This window comes from Oryzias latipes, chromosome 9 (genome assembly GCF_053564925.1).
Source record: "Oryzias latipes strain Hd-rR chromosome 9, Olatipes_Hd-rR_3.1".
Lineage (NCBI taxonomy): Eukaryota > Metazoa > Chordata > Actinopteri > Beloniformes > Adrianichthyidae > Oryzias > Oryzias latipes.
Genome location: NC_136245.1, coordinates 7,449,828 through 7,469,293, shown reverse-complemented (window position 1 = coordinate 7,469,293; position 19,466 = coordinate 7,449,828). Strand labels below are relative to the sequence as shown.

The window sequence follows — 19,466 nt, the reverse complement described above, 5'->3', positions numbered from 1 at the left end:
GCTGATTACCTGGATCAGGTGTGTTTTGCCAATAAGGAGCTTCAATGGCAGGTTGGTTAACCCTTGTGCTATCTTAGATGACCCCACCCTTACTTTGACGTGTTCTCCCTACCATGACAAAGGTGGATAAAGGTGGAAAGATTTCATGTAATCCATGGACACTAGTGAAGATCACAAATCATTGAAGAAAGAAGGTTCTGAGCACTGTCTAATGGCCCTTGAGGCCTGGAGCTTGACACCTGTTCACTAGACAGTGCGCTGAATCTTTTTTCTTCAATCATTTGTGATCTTCACTAGTGTCCATGGATTACATGAAATCTTTCCACCTTTGTCCACCTTTGTCATGGTAGACAGAACACGTCAATGTAAGGGGGGGGTCATCTAAAATAGTACATGGGTTAATGGTGCATATTTTGCACTGTTATGCTGGATGACGGCCATGTTTCATGAAGCTAAATAAGCATCAATGTGTATGACGGAGTATTGGGGCTACCATGAAAATGAAATAAATAATTCTAGGAGAATAAATTTGTGAAGTTATGAGCAAAAGCTTGTACTTTTATGACAATAAACTCTTGGAATTATAAGTAAGAGTCAATATTTTACGATAAAGTTTTAATTTCACAATTTTTTCGCTCCTTAAAGACTTACATTTATAAACCAATAGTTCGTTAACTAAGACAATTATAGGATAAACAACAAAAGAAGAAACAATATTGTATTTCATTATGAGTGGCATAGAGCGCATGGTCTTTTATTCAGCATTCGTTTCACAAATGAGGAAATACTACGTCTTTTAGTGAGTCAACATTGTTTTATTGAGTAAAATGACATTGAATTTGCAGCACTGCACATCCTCAGAGGAATATTCTTCACCCACAAATGGTGGATTTCCGGCAGGTGATGCGGTTTTGCCCTCAACAGTATAGTTAGACATCCAATGGTATTATGGCGCATGGAAAAAACCATGAATGGCTGCATTAACCCTTGTGCTATCTTAGATGACCCCACCCTTACATTGACGTTTTCTCCCTACCATGACAAAGGTGGACAAAGGTGGAAAGACTTCATGTCATCCATGGACACCAGTGAAGATCACAAATCATTGAAGAAAAAAGGTTTAGCGCACTGTCTAGTGGGTCTAGATGACCCAACTCTCAATGTTAAAGTGCCTAGGATAACGCAAGGGTTTACACATCTAGTCTGCATGTAACATGGATGGAGTCTATCACAACCAACTTCATTTTCAAAACAGCGTGGCTTTTTCATTGTTAAATTAGGACTTTTTTCTCATACATTTTTTAACTATACTCTCATAAAATGACGACTTTCTTCTCATAATTTCACTTCTTTATTCTTGTAAATGAATTCTTCTCCTTTGTAAATGTATTACGGAAGTATAGCGTGCTTAAATGCAGTCTTGTTATCCATTATTATGATTTGTCTAAATAAAATGCCTGTTTTTGTTCCCGTGTTTTCTTAAATACATTTTTCCCCAAACTGTGACTTATACTCCAGTGTAACTTATACTTTTTTCTTCTTCTTTATTTTGCATTTTTTGGCTGCTGCGACTTATACTCTGGAGTGACAAAATACAGATACTTTAGTTTCCAGAAGGCCAACAAAAACCTATTTTCCAACAATATTAACACTGACACTTTGATATTAATGAGTATGTAGACTTGTGAACATGTGATCACTTCTAGGGTGCTGTGAGGTGGTGGTGAACTGAACACTGGAGAACAACAGAGATCCTTTATTGATCCTGATCTTACTGATTAGTTCAAGAACTGTCATAAAATAGGGAAACTTGACTGAATGTGTAACACTTCCAATTGAAAAACAATCATTTGTGGCTTCAAAATAAACAGGAAATATTCCTATTTTAAAATAGGAGATTATGTAAAAGATGAAAGCTTCCTAAAGTCCAGCAGCAGGCGGATGTGCTCACTGGGACATAAACTGCGAGTTCGCTGGTGCTTCGCCGGCTTTGGTGAAGCCATCAGCGAAGCCTCGTCCCTCCACCAGAGACGGCTTGCTGTTGCACATGGGACACAGCTTGTTGCGCTCCTGTGAGGCCCTCATCCAGATGATGAGGTTCCAGCGCTGGCCATGAGAGATGGGCAATGCGCCGTGCATGTGCTGGCCCCGGTGGAGGAGGCCTTCGGTGATCCTGTGTTCAGCCTCTGTGAGCCGAGTCTCACTAACTGGATCCTGCAAGACGTTTTAAAGAAAATTCGTTTCAGGAAGTTATTTGGATCAATTTAACGTTAATGGAAAAAGGGGGTGTGGCCAACCTGTCTCATATCACCAAAATAAAGGTTGCCCTCGGTGAAGTCCTTGCCGATGGAAACATTAAGCGTGACCTCTGCGTTGTCATAATGGTAGCTCAGCTCCAAGTCTTCATTCATGTCATATTTGACCACAAAGGCCTTGTGGCTGTCCAGACAACGGCCCCCACAGTCGGGGTACAGCAACGAGGTGAGCGGAAGCAAATACTGCTCACGGAGCGGTGTGACGAAAGCCTCGTCAAAGCCGAGCTCATCCAGGAGGATCTGATGCAAACAGAAGAAGAGAATGTGACTGACAACTTCCCAAAAATGAGTCATTTCTTTCCACTTTCAAGCTCAGTTCAAGTCTTAAATGGAGGTTATTTGTTGAACATCTCTGCACCAATTCTAAATCTAGCTCTGAACTACATTTCCAGCTGTTTGCAACATTCTAGAAATTCACAAACACTATAGGATCTCCCTTTTATTCCAGGAACGTCGAGTGTCGTGAAACATTAAAAAGCATCTGTGTGACTGAGCCCCCTTTGGAAAGGGGGGGTTTAATGGAAAGGACAAGTAATTACCCCACTGTTGTTCATGGTATTGGGTCTTCCTTTAGGGGCTGGAGACTGTTCAAAATGATCCAGCTCCTCCACAAGCTCTCTGCAGAAGTCTCTTTCAAACACAGGAAAACGGTACACCCTTGTTGCTTTAGTTTAAAAACAAGACAAAAAAAAGGGATATTTTTGATACAAATTCATTGATCAAACCAATTCAACACGGAAACATGAAAGAAAAGAAAAGAAAAAGAAAGCTCTCAAGCTTTCAGCCGCCGGCTGCTTTTTGACGACACAGAAGATTACAGATGCAGAAAAATAGAATATGATAAAAAAAAATCATTTTTAAAGCTGTAAAAAGAAAAAATACTTCCACAGAAGAAAAATTGTTTGGGGAAGAAGGAAATATTTGCTTTGTTACCCAGATGCTTTGAGTTATAGTTTAGTCATTTTTGTTTAGTGTTAATGTGAATAATAATCTGTTTTTGGGTGTAAAAATGTGTGCATAAAATCTGTCAAGATTGGGGTGAGAATTCTTCTACCGACTCTGTTTTTGAGCCCTTTTTTGTTTTATGATTATTTGCAAAGTCTAACTATTGTATTTTGTTTTTAAAAATAAAAAGATATAAAATCAAACAAAAATGTCATTTAGTACCTTGCAGCAAATAATCGGTGTATGATTGGTGAATGAATGAATAATGAATTCATGTTCACTTTGAGAAATATATTTTTTTGTTTCGCTGTACACCCAAAGGCCTTCATAAGAGCATCTGTGATTGGTCGATACAGAAGCGAGGCTGCAAGCGTCCTTGGCATCATCATATCGCTGGATTCAGGGCTAGAAAGGCCTGAAAAAGGGCCTTGACTGGGAGGTTCTGCCGGTAAGAGGAATTTTAAAAGTCTGCACTCTTTCTAGTTATTGATGAGGTGACCGTAGAACTCTGCAGCTTTTGGTTAAACGCCTGCAGAAATCAGAATGCCGGTGTGTCATGTGACCACTGGGAAAAAAACTATAAAAATGTCGTCAAAAATGGGACAGTTAAAATATGATTCAGCTTCTGAAATGAGCTGCAATAGATAAACAGACCAAAAGGATGTTTTCCCTCTTTTGGTCCGTAGCAGTAGATCATTCTTTTTTCAAACTGTATTGATGCTGTGTCACTCAATACTGACACCTGCTGGACCGACGACATCATTGCAGGCAAACAAGGTCAGAAACTCGGCTGATATAAGGATTAACTAAACTAAACACAATATTTGTCATTGTAGTTCCTCTTTCCCATGTTCTGCTCTATAATGCCCCAGCATTGAGGAGGTGCTTTTAAGTTTGACAGTTCTGCTGAACAAATCCCACATCGAATCTCCCAAAAATAAAATGATTAATGTCAAATGAGAGTCTGTTTGAAACGGAATAGAATTCTGCTAGATCAAGCGGAAACCGAGAGGACAAAAAGCCAAAAACACATTAAAAACTGTTAAATAATTTCACAAACCTCATTTAAACACCACATTCAACACCACATTCAGATTCAGTAAAATAAAACGTCAAACACAGGTGGACGCACATCCGAGGCATCAAAAATTGTGACAGAAATGTAACAAAGAAGAGCCGGTAATTTTTCAAAGTAAAATATTTTTCACAATAAAAGAGATCTTAGACTCATAATAAAACTAAGAAAAACCCGGCAAATTGATGCGAAACCCGCAAAAGCACCCAAATGGGTGGAAAACCGCAGAATCTGGCAACCCTGCTGGTAGAAGTGCTTCTTTGTTTGGCTCCTCTGTGACACACCGACACAGTGGCTGCATCGGTCATTTGACTGTTCCTGCAGCGATACGCGTACCCACACAGGTTTCACTTCATGAACTCGACACGTGAGCCGATGCGTCGGTGTGGCCGGACCCCTCACTAGTCTGTATGTCTCTGCACTGCCTGTGGGTTTTTGAAAAAGATTATAATTGAGGGAATTCCAGCTGTTTTGTTGAATAAATCAGACGCGCTCTCTTGCCTATTTTTTTGTAGTAGCAGAACTCAATGTGGAAAGAGAAATTATTTGTAAAGTAAACTTCCTTTAATGTTTCAAGTACGTTTACTCTACTGACAATGACCTTTCAGCGGCCCCTCCTCCAAAGTTTTGTGGCAGATAAACAGTCAGAGGAAAACACGTTTGGGGGAAATCATATTTGTCAAAAGTGATACAGTAGAAGTTAAGTACTAAATCCCACTTTCAAATTAGCTGAACTAATGCCCAGATGGCTGGAAAATGGATATAAAGAGCCCTAATTTTCAAAATGTTACTGGGGGAGGACCCCCAGACGCCCCCTCAGTCAATGTCTTTGGCGCTGAGGTGATAGCCTCCTACTTCCCCTCATTGTCCCCCTACTCTGAAATTATTTAAAGGCTCCTGCATTCTTGGACGTATGCTGACAGTCTCTATTAAAAAAAGAACGGCTCTGTTCTAGCATTACTGGAGCTCATTAGATTGAGTTCAACTTTCTCCTTTTTACACTAAATTATAAAACTTTAAAACACTACAAACTAAAGTGTACAATGGCACAATATGCATTCCAACATTCTTGTTTTTGTGAGGAAAAGCAGAAAAACAAATCTGTCTTCTTGAATGGCAATCATTAAGAACGTATTCTCTTTCTTCAGCTGAAGTTCTCTGCATCTAACGTAACTCAAAAGTGGAAACAGTCCCTCTGTCAACCCTCTCCAACTCACCTGCCTCTTCCTCCAAAAGTTTCAAGAGGCCCTCTTTACTGGCTTCGACGTTTCCACAGTACTCAACAATCTTCTTGAACTGTGGAGCGAGGTGAGACTCCTGAGGGGTGGAGAGGGTGCAGGTGAAGGCCCAGCGAGGGGTTAATGGGGGATGATGAGGCTCCCAGTAGGGGCTGCTGCAGTAATTACCTCCAGATGGTAGACATGAGGATGAAGCGGCCGGTATGTACATCTGATGGCGGCAGCTCTATCAGCGGATGCTTCGTCTAAATGTTTTCGTCTGTCGACTTCCTGGGAAATCTAAAAAACGACGGACACAGAGCTGTTGTAGGTGAGAGACGATACAACTGAGCGCAAATTGATCATCCCAACTTCCTTTGCTTGTTTCACAATCGATTAGACTTCGTTTTACCATTAACAAAAAATAATAATGAATGGATTTTAAATACAAAGATATTTTAAATTACTGACCTCGAATTTATTCAACAGTTTATGTAACAACTTTTTATTTAGCATGAAGTTGGAAAAATCCTTATTCCTGAACACGCATTTAGGTATTTCCCATTTTAAATGATTAAAGGCCCGTACACACCGGGACGAATATTCGCCAGGCGTTATTCGCCAGCGTTTTTCGCCACGTTTTTTGTGTTCACACCCAGGCGATTTTCGCTGACGATGAGTGGAGTGAACATGCAATTTCATTCCCTGACATTAGATGGCGCTTAATGTAAAACAGAAATACTCCTGTACACAAGGTGGCGCTGCGCAACTTTACGCTTCTTAAAGTCGCTTTTCGCTCAGAAGAAGAGAGCAAGTATTTACACGCTTGTCAGAATCAAACAAAGAAAACATGAATATTTCAAGCATCAGTAGCTCCAACTGGTGCTTGGTTCGGGGATATTTTAGAATGTCCGTCATTATTGCTTCGCGGCAGTGTAGACGCTACTTGGCGTCTATCTTCTTCACTGGTATGTGTGCTCAGCAAGGCAGTTTTGTGTTTGAGCGCCCCCAAGTTGTGTTTTACTGTAACTTCAGAAGCTCCAGACACGTGAGCAAAAGCGCCATTCTCATTGGTCGAGTAGATTTCGACGCGACGCGTCGAAAAAAAAAAACGAACCCGAGGCGTTTTTTTTTTTTGACGCTTTAACGCGTGGCGTTTTTTCGCGTCGGTGTGCACACTCTCGTTGGTGCCCTTTGTTTAGTCACGAGGCGTTAAACGTCGGCGAAAATCGCCGGCAAAATTCGTCCCGGTGTGAACAGGCCTTAAGGCCCGTACACACCGGGACGAATATTCGCCAGGCGTTATTCGCCAGCGTTTTTCGCCACGTTTTTTGTGTTCACACCCAGGCGATTTTCGCTGACGATGAGTGGAGTGAACATGCAATTTCATTCCCTGACATTAGATGGCGCTTAATGTAAAACAGAAATACTCCTGTACACAAGGTGGCGCTGCGCAACTTTACGCTTCTTAAAGTCGCTTTTCACTCAGAAGAAGAGAGCAAGTATTTACACGCTTGTCAGAATCAAACAAAGAAAACATGACTATTTCAAGCACCAGTAGCTCCAACTGGTGCTTGGTTCGGGGATGTTTTAGAATGTCCGTCATTATTGCTTCGCGGCTGTGTAGACGCTACTTGGCGTCTATCTTCTTCGCTGGTATGTGTGCTCAGCAAGGCAGTTTTGTGTTTGAGCGCCCCCAAGTTGTGTTTTACTGTAACTTCAGAAGCTCCAGACACGTGAGCAAAAGCGCCATTCTCATTGGTCGAGTAGATTTCGACGCGACGCGTCGAAAAAAAAAAACGAACCCGAGGCGTTTTTTTTTTTTGACGCTTTAACGCGTGGCGTTTTTTCGCGTCGGTGTGCAAACTCTCGTTGGTGCCCTTTGTTTAGTCACGAGGCGTTAAACGTCGGCGAAAATCGACGGCGAAATTCGTCCCGGTGTGAACAGGCCTTTATGGCTGTAACGATTGATCGACTTAATTGAAGAAACAGATCGATCTGACTGAAGCAAGTTGGTAAATGTATCGACACAAACCATAATAAAATCATTTCAAAATGCCATAAATCAATTATATTTGGATTGAGGCACTGTAAGTTAATTTTTTATAAAATAAAAGCCATCAAGTCCATAACAGTGGACAACACACATGTGATGGCAGCAAAAACTGATCATTCCAGTCCAATGTGTGGAAACACCTTATGATTATTTGAATGTGGGAAAACAACTGTGGGCTGAACTTTATGAAACTAAAATGTGAAAGGATTTGACATTAACTCTTGTTTGTTTGCACACATATATAATTTACACTCGATTATCTAGCAAGAAATACAAGGAATGCGGAAAAATTCACCTGGACTGTTTGGTACCAGGTATTCATCTCTGAGTAACTCTGGTGGATTTTAGGTCAGTGAATTGGGTCGTTTAAAATGAATATATATCATCAATGAATCGTATCAACAACCACAAATGACGACATGTATCTAATCGTTGTCACAATAAATCATTACACCCTTACTATTGTAATAAAATGATGTGCATTCACAGTATCTTTCATGAAATATTTTACATTTATGTTATATATTCTAAAGGAATAGCAAGGTTATTACTAGTTAGGACGGGTGAGGAAACGCTGACAACAGATTCAAGTTTTGACTAAAGGAATTGAGTTGATGTTCAATGTCGAACATGTTGGCTTTGTCTCTTGGGAAAACACTGTTTCACACACAATGTGAAGGTCTCTCAGCAGGCTAATAAATAAAGTTATATAAAACAACTTCATGGTGCTTCTTTTAAAGCAACATTTCCATAAGAACGTTGCACACTAAGAAGCCACGCCCACAAAAGCCACGCCTACAAAAAACCCTAACCCTAAAATGACAAAAAACTGAATTTAGGGAAACATGATAACCCAAGAAATGGGAAAAATGTTTTTTTAATCCCTTCAAAATTCAAACCAGCTCCTAAAATTATTCTTATGAGCATAGATGCAGATGTAAACTGCTCTAATTTTGACATATTCATGGCAATTTAACTATGAAAAGATTTTTTTTTGAATAATAAAACATGCATAAATATTCAGAAGAAAATTATCTTATTTGTAGGCTCCTTTTATATCAGCAAATCAACACAATTAGCTGTTATATTTTAAATATTTCTTTTAAACGTGTTATAGTTTTAAAAGTTTCCACTTTAGTTTTATTTTTGAATAATATAAGTTCGTACTCTCTCTCGAGATTCACTGGTGTCAAGCCAGCCCTCTCTCGTCGAACGGCTGTCAAGTGAGCCCTCTCTTAAAAACAGTGTGCCGCGTTCTTCCGTACATTACGGTAACAGCAAGAAGTAATATTTTTTTAAAGGTAAAAACATAGTTTAAGAACTGTCATTACATTTATATGTATGTACAAACATGCCCCCGTATAAATATATATCTATATCTATGTATATATTTAAAAGTCTGAGTAAATTTCAAAATAAAACACAATTCAAATCATGAATTGAGGAGTACTTATAATGTTGACATGGGTCTAAAAATTCTGCTAGTTTTCAGTGAGTCATTTCACTTCTCACTGATAGTATCCTACCTGGTGATGTCACAATGAAAGTTTCGGAGGGATCTGATGTGGAATTTCAAAATAAAACCCAAGTGAAATCTGCTATAAATGTGTTTTTGCCATAGGTTCACATACGTCTAAAAAGATAACTGCTAGTTTTCAGAGAGTCATTTCACTTTTCACTGATAGTGTCCCACCTGGTGATGTCACAATGAAAGTTTCGGAGGGATCTGATGTGGAATTTCAAAATAAAACCCAAGTGAAATCTGCTATAAATGTGTTTTTGCCATAGGTTCACATACGTCTAAAAAGATAACTGCTAGTTTTCAGTGAGTCATTTCACTTCTCACTGATAGTATCCTACCTGGTGATGTCACAATAAAAGTTTCGGAGGGATCTGATGTGGAATTTCAAAATAAAACCCAATTGAAATCTGCTATAAATGTGTTTTTGCCATAGGTTCACATACTTCTAAAAAGAAAACTGCTAGTTTTCAGAGAGTCATTTCACTTCTCACTGATAGTGTCCCACCTGGTGATGTCATTAAATAAGTTTCAGACAGATCTGATGTGGAATTTCAAAATAAAACCCAATTGAAATCTGCCTTAAATGTGATTTTGCCATAGGTTCACATACTTCAAAAAAAAAACTGCTAGTTTTCAGTGAGTCATTTCACTTCTCACTGATAGTGTCCTACCTGGTGATGTCACAATAAAAGTTTCAGAGGGATCTGATGTGGAATTTCAAAATAAAACCCAAGTGAAATCTGCTATAAATGTGTTTTTGCCATAGGTTCACATACTTCTAAAAAGAAAACTGCTAGTTTTCAGTGAGTCATTTCACTTCTCACTGATAGTGTCCCACCTGGTGATGTCATTAAATAAGTTTCAGGCAGATCTGATGTGGAATTACAAAATAAAACCCAATTGAAATCGGCTATAAATGTGTTTTTGCCATAGGTTCACATAAGTCTAAAAAGAAAACTGCTAGTTTTCAGAGAGTCATTTCACTTCTCATTGATATTGTCCCACCTGGTGATGTCATTAAATAAGTTTCAGGCAGATCTGATGTGGAATTTCAAAATAAAACCCAATTGAAAACGGCTATAAATGTGTTTTTGCCATAGGTTCACATAAGTCTAAAAAGAAAACTGCTAGTTTTCAGTGAGTCATTTCACTTCTCACTGATAGTGTCCCACCTGGTGATGTCATTAAATAAGTTTCAGGCAGATCTGATGTGGAATTACAAAATAAAACCCAATTGAAATCGGCTATAAATGTGTTTTTGCCATAGGTTCACAAAAGTCTAAAAAGAAAACTGCTAGTTTTCAGTGAGTCATTTCACTTCTCACTGATAGTGTCCCACCTGGTGATGTCATTAAATAAGTTTCAGGCAGATCTGATGTGGAATTACAAAATAAAACCCAATTGAAATCGGCTATAAATGTGTTTTTGCCATAGGTTCACATAAGTCTAAAAAGAAAACTGCTAGTTTTCAGAGAGTCATTTCACTTCTCATTGATATTGTCCCACCTGGTGATGTCATTAAATAAGTTTCAAGCAGATCTGATGTGGAATTTCAAAATAAAACCCAATTGAAAACGGCTATAAATGTGTTTTTGTCATAGGTTCACATAAGTCTAAAAAGAAAACTGCTAGTTTTCAGTGAGTCATTTCACTTCTCACTGATAGTGTCCCACCTGGTGATGTCATTAAATAAGTTTCAGGCAGATCTGATGTGGAATTACAAAATAAAACCCAATTGAAATCGGCTATAAATGTGTTTTTGCCATAGGTTCACATAAGTCTAAAAAGAAAACTGCTAGTTTTCAGAGAGTCATTTCACTTCTCATTGATATTGTCCCACCTGGTGATGTCATTAAATAAGTTTCAGGCAGATCTGATGTGGAATTACAAAATAAAACCCAATTGAAATCTGCTATAAATGTGTTTTTGCCATAGGTTCACAAAAGTCTAAAAAGAAAACTGCTAGTTTTCAGAGAGTCATTTCACTTCTCATTGATATTGTCCCACCTGGTGATGTCATTAAATAAGTTTCAGGCAGATCTGATGTGGAATTTCAAAATAAAACCCAATTGAAAACGGCTATAAATGTGTTTTTGCCATAGGTTCACATAAGTCTAAAAAGAAAACTGCTAGTTTTCAGAGAGTCATTTCACTTCTCATTGATATTGTCCCACCTGGTGATGTCATTAAATAAGTTTCAGGCAGATCTGATGTGGAATTTCAAAATAAAACCCAATTGAAAACGGCTATAAATGTGTTTTTGTCATAGGTTCACATAAGTCTAAAAAGAAAACTGCTAGTTTTCAGTGAGTCATTTCACTTCTCACTGATAGTGTCCCACCTGGTGATGTCATTAAATAAGTTTCAGGCAGATCTGATGTGGAATTACAAAATAAAACCCAATTGAAATCGGCTATAAATGTGTTTTTGCCATAGGTTCACATAAGTCTAAAAAGAAAACTGCTAGTTTTCAGAGAGTCATTTCACTTCTCATTGATATTGTCCCACCTGGTGATGTCATTAAATAAGTTTCAGGCAGATCTGATGTGGACGTACAAAATAAAACCCAATTGAAAACGGCTATAAATGTGTTTTTGTCATAGGTTCACATAAGTCTAAAAAGAAAACTGCTAGTTTTCAGTGAGTCATTTCACTTCTCACTGATAGTGTCCCACCTGGTGATGTCATTAAATAAGTTTCAGGCAGATCTGATGTGGAATTACAAAATAAAACCCAATTGAAATCGGCTATAAATGTGTTTTTGCCATAGGTTCACATAAGTCTAAAAAGAAAACTGCTAGTTTTCAGAGAGTCATTTCACTTCTCATTGATATTGTCCCACCTGGTGATGTCATTAAATAAGTTTCAGGCAGATCTGATGTGGAATTTCAAAATAAAACCCAATTGAAAACGGCTATAAATGTGTTTTTGCCATAGGTTCACATAAGTCTAAAAAGAAAACTGCTAGTTTTCAGTGAGTCATTTCACTTCTCACTGATAGTGTCCCACCTGGTGATGTCATTAAATAAGTTTCAGGCAGATCTGATGTGGAATTACAAAATAAAACCCAATTGAAATCGGCTATAAATGTGTTTTTGCCATAGGTTCACAAAAGTCTAAAAAGAAAACTGCTAGTTTTCAGAGAGTCATTTCACTTCTCATTGATATTGTCCCACCTGGTGATGTCATTAAATAAGTTTCAGGCAGATCTGATGTGGAATTTCAAAATAAAACCCAATTGAAAACGGCTATAAATGTGTTTTTGCCATAGGTTCACATAAGTCTAAAAAGAAAACTGCTAGTTTTCAGAGAGTCATTTCACTTCTCATTGATATTGTCCCACCTGGTGATGTCATTAAATAAGTTTCAGGCAGATCTGATGTGGAATTTCAAAATAAAACCCAATTGAAAACGGCTATAAATGTGTTTTTGTCATAGGTTCACATAAGTCTAAAAAGAAAACTGCTAGTTTTCAGTGAGTCATTTCACTTCTCACTGATAGTGTCCCACCTGGTGATGTCATTAAATAAGTTTCAGGCAGATCTGATGTGGAATTACAAAATAAAACCCAATTGAAATCGGCTATAAATGTGTTTTTGCCATAGGTTCACATAAGTCTAAAAAGAAAACTGCTAGTTTTCAGAGAGTCATTTCACTTCTCATTGATATTGTCCCACCTGGTGATGTCATTAAATAAGTTTCAGGCAGATCTGATGTGGACGTACAAAATAAAACCCAATTGAAAACGGCTATAAATGTGTTTTTGTCATAGGTTCACATAAGTCTAAAAAGAAAACTGCTAGTTTTCAGTGAGTCATTTCACTTCTCACTGATAGTGTCCCACCTGGTGATGTCATTAAATAAGTTTCAGGCAGATCTGATGTGGAATTACAAAATAAAACCCAATTGAAATCGGCTATAAATGTGTTTTTGCCATAGGTTCACATAAGTCTAAAAAGAAAACTGCTAGTTTTCAGAGAGTCATTTCACTTCTCATTGATATTGTCCCACCTGGTGATGTCATTAAATAAGTTTCAGGCAGATCTGATGTGGAATTTCAAAATAAAACCCAATTGAAAACGGCTATAAATGTGTTTTTGCCATAGGTTCACATAAGTCTAAAATGAAAACTGCTAGATTTCAGTGAGTCATTTCACTTCTCACTGATAGTGTCCCACCTGGTGATGTCATTAAATAAGTTTCAGGCAGATCTGATGTGGAATTACAAAATAAAACCCAATTGAAATCGGCTATAAATGTGTTTTTGCCATAGGTTCACATAAGTCTAAAAAGAAAACTGCTAGTTTTCAGAGAGTCATTTCACTTCTCATTGATATTGTCCCACCTGGTGATGTCATTAAATAAGTTTCAGGCAGATCTGATGTGGAATTTCAAAATAAAACCCAATTGAAAACGGCTATAAATGTGTTTTTGCCATAGGTTCACATAAGTCTAAAAAGAAAACTGCTAGTTTTCAGTGAGTCATTTCACTTCTCACTGATAGTGTCCCACCTGGTGATGTCATTAAATAAGTTTCAGGTAGATCTGATGTGGAATTACAAAATAAAACCCAATTGAAATCGGCTATAAATGTGTTTTTGCCATAGGTTCACATAAGTCTAAAAAGAAAACTGCTAGTTTTCAGAGAGTCATTTCACTTCTCATTGATATTGTCCCACCTGGTGATGTCATTAAATAAGTTTCAGACAGATCTGATGTGGAATTTCAAAATAAAACCCAAGTGAAATCTGCTATAAATGTGATTTTGCCATAGGTTCACATACTTCTAAAAAGAAAACTGCTAGTTTTCAGTGAGTCATTTCACTTTTCACATATAGCGTCCTACCTGGTGATGTCACAATAAAAGTTTCAGAGGGATCTGATGTGGAATTTCAAATTAAAACCCAAGTGAAATATGCTATAAATGTGTTTTTGCCATAGGTTCACATACTTCTAAAAAGAAAACTGCTAGTTTTCAGTGAGTCATTTCACTTCTCACTGATAGTGTCCCGCCTGGTGATGTCACACAAAAATTTTCAGGCAGATCTGATGTGGAATTACAAAATAAAACCCAATTGAAATCGGCTATAAATGTGTTTTTGCCATAGGTTCACATAAGTCTAAAAAGAAAACTGCTAGTTTTCAGAGAGTCATTTCACTTCCCACTGATAGTATCCTACCTGGTAATGTCACATAATAAGTTTCAGGCAGATCTGATGTGGAATTTCAAAATAAAACCCAATTGAAATCGGCTATAAATGTGTTTTTGCCATAGGTTCAAATATGTCTAAGAAAGAAACCAGTAGTTTTCAGAGAGTCACTTCACTTTTCACTGATAGTGTCCCATCTGGTGATGTCATTAAATAAGTTTCAGACAGATCTGATGTGGAATTTCGAAATAAAACCTAATTGAAATCGGCTATAAATGCGTTTCTACCAAATTTTCACAAAGGTCTAAAAATAAAACTTTTTTTTTCTTTTTCCTAATGGGGGCCTTGCAGAACATAATTTAGAAGCACTTATGTAAACCAAGGATCTGCTATCTAATGCTCCGGAGCTGTCATGCAGCTCTGTTGGTTTAAAGAAAAATGCTGGTAAAAGTTAAATTTTTCCATTTATTATTATATATTTTTCAATGACGTAATCTTACCCACTCTTGACATAACACTAAATTTAGGAGGCCTTGTATGCTTGATGATGGTTAAATCCACTGTCAGAACTATTTATTATTAGATTCAGTTCAAAACACATTCCTATGTTCTGTTGCACCACAACACCTTCTGTTCAGAGAATGCACTTAAATTATAGAATTGCTATATAATGATAACTGCAAGTAAATCTGCTCAGCAGGAGGATTGTTTTTGACACAAGGTAGCCAGTTATGCTCATTTCAGTCATTGTTTTGGGCATTTTGACTCCAAACGGTTGTTGTGTGTTCAGACGTTTGAAATTTAAAATTAACAACCAATTAAAATCACTGAAAGTGCCCCACCTGGTGACGTCACATGCTAAGTTTCAGACGGATCTGATGTGCAATTTCAACAACACTTCACTCCGTAGAGTTCTAAAGTTGTCCTCCATTGCGTTCTCGAACCGAAGTCAAAATTCAATATATAAAGCGCACTGCACCACAGGACACTACGTACATCTTTGTGGAAATCTGAAGACTTTTACGCGCGCCCCATTGTTGCAATTCATCGAGAGCAGGAAGCGAAGATGTCCAAGAAAAAACCTGGGTGAGTGATCTTATCTGATAACTTATTAATATGTATGAAAACATTGCTAATACAGATAGGGTAGGATTTGTCTTTGTAAGTTGCAATGCTGTTCATTTAAAATTCCACATCAGATCTGTCTGAAACTTATTTAATGACATCACCAGATGGGACACTATCAGTGAGAAGTGAAATAACTCTCTGAAAACTAGCAGTTTCTTTCTTAGACCTTTGTGAAAATTTGGTAGAAACGCATTTATAGCCGATTTCAATTGGGGTTTTATTTTAAAATTCCACATCAGATCCCTCTGAAACTTATTTAATGACATCACCAGGTAGGACACTATCAGTGAGAAGTGAAATGACTCTCTGAAAACTAGCAGTTTCTTTCTTAGACATATTTGAACATATGTCAAAAACACATTTATAGCCATTTCAATTAGGTTTTATTTTGAAATTCCACATCAGATCCCTCTGAAACTTTTATTGTGACATCACCAGGTAGGACACTATCAGTGAGAAGTGAAATGACTCTCTGAAAACTAGCAGTTTTCTTTTCAGACGTATGTGAACCTATGGCAAAAACACATTTATAGCAGATTTTAATTGGGTTTTATTTTGAAATTCCACATCAGATCCCTCTGAAACTTTTATTGTGACATCACCAGGTAGGATACTATCAGTGAGAAGTGAAATCACTCACTGAAATCTAGCAGTTTTTTTCCTGAGACTTACGTAAACATGTCAAAAACACATTTATAGCCGTTTCAATTGGGTTTTATTTTGAAATTCCACATCAGATCTGTCTGAAACTTATTAAATGACATCACCAGATGGGACACTATCAGTGAGAAGTGAAATGACTCTCTGAAAACTAGCAGTTTCTTTCTTAGACATATTTGAACATATGGCAAAAACAAAATTTATAGAAGATTTCAATTGGGTTTTATTTTGAAATTCCACATCAGATCTGCCTGAAACTTTTTATGTGACATCACCAGGTGGGACACTATCAGTGAGAAGTGAAATGACTCTCTGAAAACTAGCAGTTTTCTTTTTAGACGTATGTGAACCTATGGCAAAATCACATTTATAGCAGATTTCACTTGGGTTTTATTTTGAAATTCCACATCAGATCCCTCTGAAACTTTTATTGTGACATCACCAGGTAGGATACTATCAGTGAGAAGTGAAATGACTCTCTGAAAACAAGCAGTTTTCTTTTTAGACGTATGTGATCCTATGGCAAAAACACATTTATAGCAGATTTCAATTGGGTTTTATTTTGAAATTCCACATCAGATCTGCCTGAAACTTATTTAATGACATCACCAGGTGGGACACTATCAGTGAGAAGTGAAATGACTCTCTGAAAACTAGCAGTTTTCTTTTTAGACTTATGTGAACCTATGGCAAAAACACATTTATAGCAGATTTCAATTGGGTTTTATTTTGAATCTCCACATCAGATCCCTCTGAAACTTTCATTGTGACATCACCAGGTAGGATACTATCAGTGAGAAGTGAAATGACTCACTGAAAACTAGCAGAATTTTTAGACCCATGTCAACATTATAAGTACTCCTCAATTCATGATTTGAATTGTGTTTTATTTTGAAATTTACTCAGACTTTTAAATATATACATAGATATAGATATATATTCATACGGGGGCATGTTTGTATATACATATAAATGTAATGACAGTTCTTACACTATGTTTTTACCTTTAAAAAATATTACTTCTTGCTGTTACCGTAATGTACGGAAGAACGCGGCACACTGTTTTTAAGAGAGGGCTCACTTGACAGCCGTTCGACGAGAGAGGGCTGGCTTGACACCAGTCGAGATTCAGTTATATTATATTCAGTACGCACCTTGTTAAGGACGTCCTTAAACTTTTGGTCGGAGTCACAACCGAGTCTTAAAAGTATCTGTAAAACAGAAAAGTAGAACTAAAGTGTCAACATTTTGACGCAGTTCTTTAAAATTTAAATAAAATCCTGTTGCTAGCAGACTCACTGCTCTGTAGTCCTGTCTGAATTGTTGCTCGGTCAAAAAGCGGACGTGCAGATTGTATTCCTCCAGGAAAATATTGTTAGTTGTGAAGCATTTACACCCATAAAACCCTAATTTTCCTTTCACTTCGCCTGTCATTATTAATATTTCCTTTTAAACGGGACTCACGTCAAAAAGACGCCGACGGAAGTTTGGTGGACGGTGTTTATGTACGTCCGCTTGATTTCCGGTTATGTATTCTTCAAAATAAAAGTGAAGTTGCTTTTTTTTAATAAACTTTATTGCACAATATGCTATTTACAGAAGTTCACGTTCAGGTATGCAATAAGAATACAATTGCAAATGTTAAATACACATATGTATAAAAAAAAAAAAAAACAAGAATAGAAATAGAAATAAGCCAGGGGTTAAACTTTACGAAAAAATGTTGAATCTTTCACATACAGACAAGGTTTTGATTGCTTTTTGCTTCTCAGGATTATGAATACTACCAATATACAGATTTAACACTTGTGCTTCAAAGGTGACCCCACCCTTACATTGACGTGTTCTCTCTACCATGACAAAGGTGGATAAAGGTGGAAAGATTTCATGTAATCCATGAACACCAGTGAAGATCACAAATCATTGAAGAAAAAAGGTTCAGAGCACTGTCTAGTGGGTCTAGATGACCCAACTCCCAATGGTAAAGTGCCTAGGATAGCACAAGGGTTACTTCATAAAGAATACAATGAAACAGGGTTTTCGACCAGAGAATTTACATTTGTGAATAGGAAATTTGGCCAAAATGATCAAGAGATTTAAAAGTAAACTACAGGTCTTTTGTATATTCTTTGGTTCTAGACCCAACAAGACATCTTTCCAGAATAAAACAAAACAAGAATCAATTTTGTCATGAATGAAATCACAAATGTTCTGCCAAAACACTTTAACTTGAGGACAATACCAGAAAAGATAGATGACTGTTTTAGGAGAATTGCAGTAAAACTTAACACAGAGTGTATCAATGTTCAGTCAGAAGTGAGGTTGCTGCATTAACTATAAAGAGAACTTTACAAACAGTCAATGGGTTGCTGTCTATTGACATTTTTATTTACAAACCAGTAGTAGTAGAAGTTGTAATGCCTCCTGGAAATAACATGACAAGAAGTTTAAAAGGGCAATATTTAAGATGGTGTCAAAAATAGTTTGCATCATTTCTTTAAACATATTCTATAATTCATGTTATGGTCTTAATGTTTAGGTCGTGTAAAGCTTAAACAAAACTGTTTCCAAGCATAAAAGCCAAGCTTCCAAAGAGTTTGACATGTTTTCATGTCTTTTAGTGGCAAGTGAGAGGTGAATGTTTGTGAGTAAACGTGTGGTTTCATGTCAAAAAACCACAGATGTAACATTCACTTTGAGAATCCGGAGAAGATCAGAAGAAGCTGCATTGTATCTTTGTAAATGTGGCGGCCATGGTACAGCAGTAGGGCGGTAGACCCATGATCGTAATATTGCAGGTTCGATTCCCGCCTTGCACACCCATGTGTCAAAGTTACTGAACCCCCCCTTGCCTCTGGTGGGAGGTGGGTGCCAGTGTTTGCCAGTGACTGTAAAGCATTTTGGCCTTCGAGTAAGGTAGAAAAGTACTATATAAGAATTTACCACTTACCATTAATCTAAAAAGTATGACATAGAGAGTGGTTTACATGAGGATGTCTGGAGTGGCAGAGTTGTGCAAGACATTGCTGTTGTGATGAATAGATGGGCAGAGGTGGCTATTCTGTGTGAACCATGATGCTTGTAGATGTGGATCATCTAGACAGGTTGATCTTTGCCTTGAACAAGGCTGTTTCATGCAGTTTGACTTTAATTTAGAAGTTTAATTGTAAGCTTTTGGAAACAGCTTTTTTTATTCAATTAGAAAAGGTTGATGATTTAAACAAAAATAACAATTTTCACTACGATTTTTGTAATAAAGAGTCATCATAGAAATATGCTGCCAGCTGCAATAATCTGTGATCTTTCATCACAAACCGTTCCCTTTTGAGGAATGACATGTAGTACCATGGTTTACCCGATGGAGGCGATAATGATGAAATGGCCGAATTCAATTACCC

General features: G+C 37.4%; 1 protein-coding gene across 2 annotated transcripts; it reads right to left on the bottom strand.

Moving 5' to 3' along the window:
• Positions 1-794: 794 nt before the first annotated feature.
• ogfod2 (2-oxoglutarate and iron-dependent oxygenase domain containing 2) lies at positions 795-17,594 on the bottom strand. Of its 2 annotated transcripts, none has more exons than XM_078952174.1 (7): positions 17,368-17,594; positions 17,223-17,300; positions 5,742-5,852; positions 5,553-5,652; positions 2,855-2,979; positions 2,298-2,555; positions 795-2,214 (listed from the first exon to the last, which is right to left on the bottom strand). In XM_078952174.1, the coding sequence occupies exons 1-7, from the start codon at positions 17,500-17,502 to the stop codon at positions 1,948-1,950; spliced, it is 1,074 nt and encodes a 357-aa protein (XP_078808300.1). In that variant the 5' UTR covers positions 17,503-17,594; the 3' UTR covers positions 795-1,947. The 2 variants fall into 2 exon arrangements, with proteins under 2 accessions (XP_078808300.1, XP_023814502.1); XM_023958734.2 differs by having other exon boundaries at positions 17,223-17,279; positions 17,368-17,593.
• Positions 17,595-19,466: the final 1,872 nt, after the last annotated feature.

Coding starts and splice junctions, on each gene's coding strand:
- ogfod2 (XM_078952174.1), bottom strand. CDS start 17,502: ATGACAGGCGAAGTGAAAGGAAAATTAGGGTTTTATGGGTGTAAATGC. Junction 2,980..5,552: donor ACTTTTGGAGGAAGAGGCAG/GTGAGTTGGAGA, acceptor TTTAAACTAAAG/CAACAAGGGTGTACCGTTTT. Junction 2,215..2,297: donor ATTTTGGTGATATGAGACAG/GTTGGCCACACC, acceptor AACGTCTTGCAG/GATCCAGTTAGTGAGACTCG.